Here is an 11,789-nt window from a genome sequence, read left to right on the forward strand (position 1 = left end):
CCCAAATAAACAGTTGGGTTTCTAATCGCCGATGCTTACTCGTTTAAAAGATTATTTTATTAATAAATCCAGTGAAAAAAAGTTGGGTTTTTAATCGCCAATACTTACTCGGTTAAAAGATTATTTTATTAATAAATCCAGTGAAAAATGGTTGGGTTTCCAATCACCGATGCCTACTAGCCTCAAAAATTATTTTTTTATTTAATTCTCAAATAAACAGTTAGGCTTCTAATCGCGGATGCTTACTCACCTTAAAGATTATTTTAATATCTCATTTCCAAAAAAACAGTTGGGGTTGAATCACCGCTGCTTACTCACCAAGGCAGACATTGTTATTAAATATACTGATAAACTATTGGGTTTCTCATCGCCGATGCTTGATTGCTTAAAAGGTTATTTAATTAAATTAATTTTTTTTTTGTGAATTAAGATTTGAATCCTAATTTATTGAATCTAAATAATTAAATCCAAATGAAATTTTTCAAATAGTCATGTTGTACTCCAGGGACCAAAAGGTTCAAGACCTATCGACACGTAGATGAAAAAATAAGCATTCTGATTCGCGCTGAGCCATCGCGCTGAAAGCGTGAGATTTTCTCTAGTTTCTAGATGTAGCTGTTATTTCTCAGACGATAAAGCTTCGTATGGATTAAATACTGATCCTTTTTTAGTAACATCTTACACGTTAGAGATGTGTGCCCCATGAACGCACATGTCTTGCTTAATCGTAATTTCATTTATTATTTTTTAATTTTTTTTATTTTCGCAAATCAGACTAAAAAGTTTGATGAAATAAAGAAATTTGACCAAGTTAATGCGTGAAATGAGCTTCTTCTACAGTATACAAAAAATTAAAATTTTATCTCCAAGCAGTTCAACGTTAAAAGATTAAGAGTTTTACTGAGTATTCGAGCTCAACGCATGAGATCCTCTCACATTCTGATTTTTTTATCAGGCGATGCATGTTCAAAAAAATTTGAATTGAATTGTTCCTCTGTGAAATTTACTGAGAAAAAAATATGCACTGAATAAGCGTAGTGGACGTGCGTAATCATTTCTCAAAAATCAGATCTCCGGTTAAAATACTTCGGCCTTGCTATTTGAATTTTGCGCTGGTACGGTAACTGATCAAATCTCTGCAGTCGGTAACCTTGTCTCCTGTCCTACCTATTACCACCTTCTCCGTAAAAGAGTTTAGCTGTGCGTAGTCGCCCCTCCACAATGCTTAGGCCCCGCCTCCTGAGGCTAAGTGCTCTGTGATTGGAGGAATTGATCGATTATTAAATCAACAATATCTCGTTAATTATCCATCGAATCCAAATTTTGTAAAAAGCTTTTCGAGAGCTTTTGATGAGCTTTATCTCGTGGTATAGTTTTCCGGGCTCAAAATCAGAACGCCCTGTATAATAAGCTGTTCAATAAGTTACAATTATCAAGTTCTACGACAATAGTTATTGTTGTAAGATAACTTAAAAACCGTCTCTTTTTTCAGTTATTTCGTAATAACTCAAAAACTAAGCAATTTACAGAAAAAAGTCTTACCCAAAGTTGTTAAGCGAATGATTTTATGTGGGAATTGAGTTTTTAAAAGTATTGTTCATCAAACCGAAAACATACCGGAAAGTTCGAAAAAGAAAAATAATAAAAGTATTGATACATACGCGTAGATGTTTTTTTGCAACAAAATTTGCATGTATCATAGTCATTGGTACTGTTAATAAAATGTACCCGGTTTGGTTGCCAAAAAACAAAATGGCGGCCTATTAAAAAATTATTAATTAATAACTTTGGAGCGGTGCAGTTCTTGTCACTGCATAAATATCTCCATGCAATCGAATGGAATCAGTAGGTTTTTGCCGTATCGATTAATTTATGCATTTTCAAATTTTTACAGTAGCAAACAAATTTGTTATTAAAAAAAAAAACATTTTAACATCTCATACTTTCGCCAATTTGTAAGTTAAAGATTTGCAATATAGTGCATTTGATTGCACTGATTTTTTTATGAACTAAAAAAAAATTATACCGTACGAACAACAGGAGCCGAAATTCAAGAGTTTCACTTTTCCTACTGTAGCAGCTTTCAGGATCAACCTACTCACTGGAAACTTAGACAGTTACATTCGTACACTTTTCTTTACACGGTGATTTTTTTTTCATAGCGATTAGAGAAGGCTTTTTGTAGACTAAACGTTGTTTAAAGCCGAGCGCCAAACAGATAAGTAACGCGGTAGATCGGCACTAACGCTTGAGCAGTGCAGCGCGCGTATGCAGCAGTCCTTGTACCGACTATCAGCACTGAGAGCTATTCTGCCGCTGGGAGTGCTTGCCATCACATGAGGTGCTCAACATGTGTTAGTATTTCTATGTTTTTTACGATTGCGTGTGCATCGTTATACATAGATGTACGAAATACACGCAAGTACCCATGTGTTAGCGAGCGCCCCCAGTGTCAGAATAGCCTCCCTTACTGAGCTCCTTGTGAGAGAGTTAGTTGCAAAAGTTATTGCTTGGCGAGAAAAGCTCCTACGATGATGTATTTTTTTCAATTTGCTTATTTTCCTCAACTTTTTGATGGTGTCACTCTTGTTTTGATTGAATAACCAAATAACCCAACAACCTACAATGTGGTGTTTTACATCTGAAACGTCAATCTAGCGTCCCTTACTCGTACTTAATCTTGTGATAATGATTTTTCCCAATGTAATATCGTCAAATTCCAACAAAAAGTAATGACATAAGCGTCTACATTGTGCAACTGTAACGAATTGCACTATGATATGTACATAGGCACGTATGCAAGACTAAATATATTTTATAGACAGTACCATTTCAGTTGCTGTGCTTCAAAGGGTGACAAAGCAAACTTGGCTCATGTAAGAAAATTGAAATCACGTACTCACGTGTCGATTTTGCAAAAATTGCGAAAAGAAAAAATGCACCAACATCAATGAAATGACTTTTGACATTCTTGAATCAGCTGAAGTAAACACAACGGAAACGTATTTAGAAGAAATACTACCAAATTTGCTTTAAATCAAAGAGGTCATAACAAATGTGCAACTTGGAGTACAGTATGAATCAAGAAAGAAGTAGAAACAAGATGAAGATCCGATGTATTGACTTACGAGCGACACACTAGAAGAAAAAAAAGGAGCCAGTTTCTAGAAACCCAAAAAAATAATGTTGTAATACACACAGTTCTAAAATTTCCTTTGTTTGTATTCAATAATAAATAGTTAAAATAATATTAACATTTAGTATTGGTATTTTGATTTCTAGGACTCTTTTCAGCTTTTGCCACATCAGAGACCTTTTTTTCTTTCAATTTTTTTGTGCTGACCGCATGGTGTGCGAGTCTTCCGTGCGCGTCCCTTACTAAGTTCCCCTCTGCAGACGACTAGGTCATCCATCCTGCTGGGTACTATTTACAGGGCGCAGCGATTGTCTCAAGCATAACCCAGCTATTATCAAATTTAATGGAAAATATTTTTAAATAAACCATCTAACTCGCTGTACCAACATTTTTACAAGTGACTTTTACCCGATGACCTGACCAGATGCTGGCTTTCGTTTAAAAATGGAGGTCCAGAAATCACCAGGAAATTCGACTATCAGTTATAACAATCGAATGAGTGTTTTTTCTGTATCCTGGGTGAATATCCCATTGAAAAAGCCCGAAAAAAATATCTCGATGATTTTCGAATCCCTGACCCCTCGAGTATCTCCAGCTAGGAAGCTAGCATGCTAGCCACTAATCCACCAAAGCTTTTCATAGAAATATTTTATTGTTAATGTATTTCATACCTAAAAACACCCAATAAAAGTGCAGAAAATAATTATTTCAAGATGAAGTGCGAGGTAAGGATGCTAGATTGACGTTTAAGATGAAAAACACCAAATTGTAGGTTATTAGGTTATTTCATCGAAACAAGCGTGATACCATCAAAAAGCTGAGGAAAAAACGAACAAATTGAAAAAAAATGCATCATCGTAGGTGCTTTTCTCGCTAAGCAATCACTTTTGCAACTAACTCTCTCGCACGCGGCTCAATAAGTGCTGATAAACGGTACAAGGGCTACTGCATACGCGCACTGCACTGCTTGAGCGTTAGTGCCGATCTACCGCGTTACTTAACTGTTTAGCGCTCGGCTTTAAATAACGTTTAGTCTACAAAAAGCCTTCTCTAATCGCTATGAAAAAAAAATTACCGTGTAAAGAAAAGTGTACAAATGTTACTGTCTAAGTCTCCAGTAAGTAGGTTGATCCTGAAAGCTGCTACAGTTGGAAAAGTGAAACTCTTGAATCTCGGCTCCTGTTGTTCGTACGGTATAATTTTTTTTTAGTTCATAAAAAAATCAGTGCAATCAAATGCACTATATTGCAAATTTTTAACTTACAAATTGGCGAAAGTATGAGATGTTAAAATGTTTTTTTTTTTATAACAAATTTGTTTGTTAATATACAAATTTGAAAATGGATAAATTAAACGATACGGCAAAAACCTACTGATTCCATTTGATTGCATTAAGATACTTATGTAGTGACAAGAACTGCACCGCTCCAAAGTTATAAATTAATAGTTTTTCAATAGGCCGCCATTTTGTTTTTAAATGTCTTAAATATGATGGTTAAGGTTTATGCCGCTGCTTAAAATATTTTGCTTTCTGAGGTTTGATCTCAACGATCGGCAGATTTTTTTTTTTCTAATATGGTTGATGATTCTGGTTTAATTTCTTTTTCTTATGTTTTATGTAAATTTATAAATACTGTTGCTAACACTTAATTTTCGTAATTTCATAATAATAAAATAAATCCTTGGGATATGAGTTCAATTCTTACATTTTAAAATTTCCAAGAAATTATATACATCCAATTTAAGAGAAAAAAAATCTGAAGGCACAAGAAAACTTACCTTTTTTAGAATAATATCAAATATGATGATTACCAAAAGAGTAGAACATACATCCAATTAGACAAGAATATTTGTCTGCATACGTATATTATATTTTTTTGCTTGTACTTACATTCCTTATAATTTATACTTTGTGGTTACAACCACTATTAACTGACAGTTTTGTTTAAAAAAAAATTAAAGTTTCAAGCTCATAAATCATTTTCAATAATTTATAGTATGCAAGTTTTTTTTTTTTTTTTGGAAATGTTTAAGCTGTATTCAATAATGTTTTTATTTGACCGTAAAACAATCATAATCTTTGGATTATAAACACACTCTCAAGTTATGTATCAAATACAGCATAATAATTTTTTCAAAATATCTTATTAATTTGTTTATAAAAAAAGAAAACTATAACTTATCAGGGTGATGCAGGATAACGAAGATTTTATTTTTTTAATGAAGGCATTAAGAGCGGTGTTTTTTGTTAATAATTATTTTAAACGATTTTCTATCCCAAAATAATCAGTATTGCGTGACTGTCGACAGAATACGCCGTGATCTGATTGGTCGTGAGGGACGAAAGACAGTATATTTAAATGTACATATGAGATTAAGTAGACAAGCGCTGGCTAATCGAGGTCGTTTTATTCGTTTGAGCTTAGATTTATTTTTAAAATTTAATCATTCGATTTAGATTAAATAATTATTAGAAATATGTTTAATCAAAAAAGTTTGGGAGGTTGGCGCGTGGAGCGCGCAGGGGGCGGAGCCCCCTAGTAAACATAAAATTCATTCATTCATTATTCTGCATCACCCTGATTTAGTTCCAAAGTTATAGTTTCCTTTTTTTATTAACAAATTAATAAGATATTCTCAAAAAATCCCTTTGCCTAAGAAACTTACCAATTGATTTTATTTGATTATCGATGGAATTGCTGTTTTATTAGTCTTTTTGCAGTCTGAAATTATAATTAAGTTATATACCTGATTAAGGGCTTAAAACAATTTTAAATTTCTACAAAAATGTTTTCTATTGTGTTTATTGAATGTTTTTACTCATAATAATTTCAAGATGCAGTTATTGGTAGTAGACCGACGCTGATGATTTGTCTTGATAATTTAGACTAATAATAAAGTTAAGCTAAGTAACTCTTATTTACAACAGTACACAAGAAAAAGGCTTCAACTGCTTATTAAAAAATCAATCTAGATCCATAAGATCTGTTATTCATTACTGTTCAGATTTTTTTTCCGAAATTTTCAACAGCATTACGTTTTGATATTTACTTACGATAATTAAAACTTTGCTCTAGAATCAACATTTTATAATTAAAATTGAAATTATATATTTAATCAATACAACAAGTATAGCTGCTGTACCTAAAAACTTTTTACAACAAAAGACGGTAAATAAATTAATGTTAAGGGAGTTTTGTGTAAGTTTTATTGTGCCTTCGGATTTTTTCTCTCTTACATAGGATGTTTATAATTTCTTGGGAGTTTTAAAATGTAAAAATTATACTCATATCCTAAGAAATTGCTTTGTCTGTGCCCTCAGCTATTCGCTACATGCACAATCTGAAAAAGCGATCGCAGCAATACCTGTGCTAATATGTAAAACTAAACGCTATATGTTTGTCTTCTGCTAGTAGACTGCTAAGTATTACTAACATAAGAAAGTTCTGTTTTCATACATCTACAATATTTCTAAGGAATAAATTTTTACGAAAATTATGAGTCGTAAGTACACATTTTACTCATGCATGTTTATTGAAACATTTTGATTAAAATGCGATGAAGTATATCTTATACTGTGTATCTTTTAGAGTTATTAGCTGGCGTAATCTGCAAAGATGCAGAAGTTCTGACTTCGAAAACAAAAGCAAACGTTGTATACGTAGTACGTATCGCGAATATTGCCTTCTGCTATGCGAGGCCAATAGTTCTCGTTTTTTCCTGATTGGCACTGCTTCAAAATTGTGCACGTAGCGAATAGGCTCCATGAACAAAAACCCCCAGCGCCAACTTGTGGCTGGATGGTGAGTCTGCGTGGTTACGAGAATACATGGAGTAGCATGGTTGTCTGAAATAAATAATTTTTTTCATTAATATTAAGATGCTTTCTAATAGTCTGATCATCTCAATTATAATTCCTAACTCCTTAACTTTACAAAGATATTTTTTGCAGCATGAGATTTTGCTTTAACAATTAGTAAAAGAGATACATGTTCTTGTGTTGCTCGTATGTGTGAGCTATATTAATTGTATGTATCAGTAAAGTGTGTGAAAGAGATAGAGAATACATAGTAGTACTAACACGCAATATAGCTCACATTTACGATCAGCAAAGGAACATATGTCTCTTTTACAACTTATTGAAGCAAAATCTCATACTGAAAAAAATATCTTTGTGAAGTTAAGGAGTTAGGGATTCTAATTAAGATGATCAGGCCGTTAGAAAGTATCTTAATATCAATAAAAAAAATTATTTACTTTAGGCAGCCATGCTACTTCATGTACTCTCGTAACCACGCAGACTCACCATTCAGCCACAAGTTTGCGCTGGTGTCTTTGTGCATTGAGCCTACGTAGCTATAGTTAACATTTCTATTCCCCTCCTTGTAGACGCACATTTAGTATACCCCTTCAACGTGTCTCCAAAATGTGTGCCTCATTTCAACACGAATCCACTCCTTTCTCGTAGGCGCACGCTGTTCGGTTCGAGTCTCGCACTGTCGAAAAATGTACGCCTGGTTTGACGGCTGGCCGAGACGTTTCGCTCCGATCAGTGCCAAAAAGTCATCTCGCATCGTAGTATTGGCTTCAGCAATCTCTTTATAGTGTGATCGAATAAGCTAAAATGTTGGTAATTTTTCATGAAATTCAGACTAGCATGAGAAAAATATTCTGTAATTGTAATAAAATTGAACAAAAAATATCTTCCGCTAAGGCTTTAAAAAAAATTGGTGAAACACTGGTTTTAGGGTTGGAAACGTACAATTAAGCTTAAAATTAAAAAAAATTACAGAAGTATGAGTGGCTAAAAGACGAACAAAATAAGTTCCGGTCGATCCCAATTGGTCCAGTAGTTTCCCCGCAAAATGCAAAAAACCTCGGTTTTTGAGCCAATATTCAGAAATTGATAACTTTCTTTTGCATAAACATAACAAGCCTAAATTTAGCAGAACTGTAGCGTTAGTAATCTTTAATGACCACACTAAATTTCATCACGATCGGATGGATAGTTTTTGCAAACTGCAACTAAATGGAAAAAGGTACTTTGGCAAAACGGCCTAAAAAAGATTAACTTAGATGTAATTTTTTTGTGGGATCGTATTCTTTAATACTTTCTCTACAACTTACCAAAGTATCGAATATTTGTGCAGTGTGGAAGTTGATTATTTGTTCCCGAGATATCGTTATTTTTAAGAGCGCTTGCAGTTTGAACATACTTGGTCGATAACGTCGGTGTCGAGCTTCAGAGAGTGGACGTTGTTTTTGCATCGGCGGCTACGGGGGCTCATTGCCCCTCACACGCTGTACTGCCGTGCACAAAATATACCCGTACGGTTTATAATTCTTTAAGCAATTTCCACACTGCAAAAAAATTCGATACTTTGGTAAATTGTATGGTGAGTATTAAAGAATACGATCCCACAAAAAAATTGCATCTAACGTTGTCAACAACTTTTTTTAGGTCGTTTTGCCAAAGTACCTTTTTTTGCATTTAGCTGCGGTTTGCAAAAACTATCCATCTGATATTGCTGAAAATTAGTGTAGTCAGTGAAGATTACTAAAGCTGCAATTCTGCCAAATTTAAGTTCTTAATGTTTATGCAAAAGAGAGTTATTGATTTTTGAATATTGGCTCAAAAAACGAGGTTTTTGCATTTTGCGGGGAAACCACTGGACCAATCGGGATCGACCGTAGCTCATTATGTTTGTCTTTTCGCCACGCATACTACTCTATTTTTTATTTTTTATTTTAAGGCTTATTGTTCGTTTCTGACGCTAAAAACCGTGTTTTACCATTTTTGCCTTTTTTTCTGACGCCTTAGCGGAAATGGTAGTTTTCCTACGAGTTTCAAAAGTCTCTGTTTGCGAACCGAGAGGTTTGCGGCCCGAGCCGAAGGCGAGGGACGTAACGAGGTTCGTAAAGGAGACTTTTCGAACGAGTTCCGGAAAACTGCTTTTTCGCCCGAGGAAGTACTAGCCTCCCAAAACCACCCGAGGGCGGAAAATATTTTTTGTTCGAATTCATTACAATTGATTAGCATTGTTTAACTCTCTACAATATATTTTTTTTTGCGCTAAGGTCTGAATTTCCATTGCCGAAAACTTAATTTGATCCCACTATTACTCATCTCTGCTATAGGTACCTGGTACATCAAACAAGCCAAGCGCCACGCTGCACTGTAGTGATAAATTTTTTGATACTCTAATTCCATATCGAATTACATACAGCATCACGAATCCAAAACTCCTTATGTAAAGCCATATATAAAACTACATGTAATGCCGTACCGCTTTTCTGAAGTAATTACACATTGGATTCCGTTATCCTTTCTTCAGGTGGGTATAAGTTTAGTAATGCCAAGTTGAGAATAAATCAACGTTGATCACTTATATTCACTTATTTACGTGGATTTGGTACAAATAAACAATTGTGAATCTGTGTAACTTCTATTGTTCTTAAAAATTAATAAATTTATTTTCGTTATAAATCTAGGGTAATATTTCAGTTTATTGCATCTAAGATAATAATGTTAATTAAAAACGATCAATTAACCGGCGGGTGCCTGCACTGCATTATTGTTGACTATTGCTTATGTCGTATTTTTTATTAGAGCACCTATTCGATAGCCAAACATATTTTTTAATCGTGAATATACTTAATTACCTCAGTTAATTGCATTAGTTCTAACTTAAATTAACATCAAGAAGGCTCTTTTAGTGTTAATTTAATTGACTGATGACTACATGATCTTAACTAAGATTAATGATTTCAGGGCAAGGGTCTGTTTGCTGAAACCGCATATAAGGTGGGTGATGTAATACTTCAGGAGAACCCAGTGGTCTGCTGTCAATTCGCGTGGAATACTGACTATAAGTACCGGGCATGTGAGTACTGTATGCGACCACTTGAAAGCGCCGAAGAAAACGCCCGCCGTCTCACTGGCAATTCTAGCCTCATTTTGCCCTTCCCAGAGTGCTGTGGAACTACAAAAAACTTAACTACTGAGTGCGAGTTATGTGGTGTCCAGTACTGCTGTCTTCAGTGTAAGGGAGATGCTTTGTATCAGTAAGTATTCACATTTTGCTCATGTCGTTGGCTTCTTACATTAAAAGAACATAATATATTTACTATTGTGTTTTCATCTTTTCAAACTTTTTTTGTTGCCTACTATACATTAGATATCACGAGACTTTGTGTCTACAAACGCGAGAATGCAACCAACACCATCCACTGTTACAGTTGAAGGAAACCTGGAAACAGATGCACTACCCCCCAGAGACTACAACTGTCATGCTACTTGCCAGAATTGTTGCAATGGTCAATCAGGCTACAGACAAGTCATCCATATTAAGTATTTTTTCTCAGTTTTGCCATCGAACTACCAATGATACTCTTGAGATCGCCCACAAACTTCTTGGAGAGCAATTTATGGGCCAGATTGACATTTTAAGGGAGATGATGCAGAAAACTCTGAATACCGCAGACGTGGCCAATGTAAGCTCACTGCTTTTGCGAGCTGGTGGCGTGTCTTCTAATTATTTTTTTATGCTAATGACTGTTTTAGTGGTTTACCCCAGATGGCTTTCGAAATCTTTTGGCTCTTGTGGGGACTAATGGCCAGGGTATTGGAACAAGTCCATTCAGCCAGTGGGTTAAGAACGTGACGAATCTTAATTTAGACGAGACTCAACGAACACAAGTTAATAAACTTATTGATAGAATCTACGATGAAATGGATAATGGTATGCACGTGTACTTTAAAAAAAAAAAAACAAAAAAAGTTATACTGTTTGTTCCGATGAACACTGAAAAGCTTTGTATTTTTTAGTTGTAGGAACTTTTTTAAACAGTGAAGGCTCAGGACTCTATGTACTTCAATCGTCAATAAATCACAGCTGTCTACCAAACGCTATCATTGAATTTCCGTATTCAAATAGCACTTTAGTTGTGCGAGCCGTCCGAGATATCCATCCTAACCAAGAGATTTGTATCTCGTACCTTGACGAGTGCCAGCTAAAACGAAGTCGACACTCCCGCCAAAAGGCTCTAAAAGCTTTGTACTTGTTTCTATGTAAGTGCGAGAGGTGCCAAGAACAAATTGGTGACCTAAACGTTACCAGTGACGAAGATTATGATGAAGACGATGATAGTAACTAAATGTATGAAAAAACTTAAGAGTATAACTGTTGTTCAAAGTTCACAATAATGCAATTAAAAGTTGTGGAGGACTCTGAGAACACTATACTAGTACACTGTACTATCTTAGTTTTTTCTAAAGATTCATAAATAACTTAAATGTGCTGTCAATACGTGTGATATAATAAGCAAGTTATAAAAAAATAGAAAAATAGTGGATTTTGCAAAAAAACATAAGTTTAATAATGTCGATATATAAATCGACATCTTTAACTTGCACGCTGGTACTAAGGATAAGAGAACGCACTCCAGGCAAATTAATATACACTTAAGTAGACTATAATAACACTTTCTCTTACTACCTTGTACTTTTAACTTTGTTCTTTTGTAGCTTTTCTCATCGAAGTTTTTATAAGAGCAATCGCTTCTGTATTTATTTCTAAAAAGAACACATCAATCCGTTGAATTAACTCAAAAACATGCATGTAGTATGAGTATATTACCTACCAAGTGAGCG

General features: G+C 34.5%; 1 protein-coding gene across 1 annotated transcript in view; it reads left to right on the top strand.

The window, feature by feature from the left end:
* Smyd5 (SET and MYND domain containing, class 5) overlaps positions 1-11,789 on the top strand; it is a 32,655-nt gene extending 20,866 nt beyond the window's left edge. Inside the window, exons 2-5 of the mRNA XM_014358108.2 lie at positions 9,909-10,201; positions 10,315-10,630; positions 10,701-10,878; positions 10,965-11,789. Coding sequence (XP_014213594.2) covers positions 9,909-10,201; positions 10,315-10,630; positions 10,701-10,878; positions 10,965-11,293 — 1,116 coding nt within the window. The 3' untranslated portion in view covers positions 11,294-11,789. The remainder of the gene's footprint in view (positions 1-9,908; positions 10,202-10,314; positions 10,631-10,700; positions 10,879-10,964) is intronic.

This window comes from Copidosoma floridanum, unplaced genomic scaffold (genome assembly GCF_036245765.1).
Source record: "Copidosoma floridanum isolate Cflo_tuat_1 unplaced genomic scaffold, Cflo_Japanese_pri ptg000004l, whole genome shotgun sequence".
In the NCBI taxonomy this organism is placed as follows: Eukaryota; Metazoa; Arthropoda; class Insecta; order Hymenoptera; family Encyrtidae; genus Copidosoma; species Copidosoma floridanum.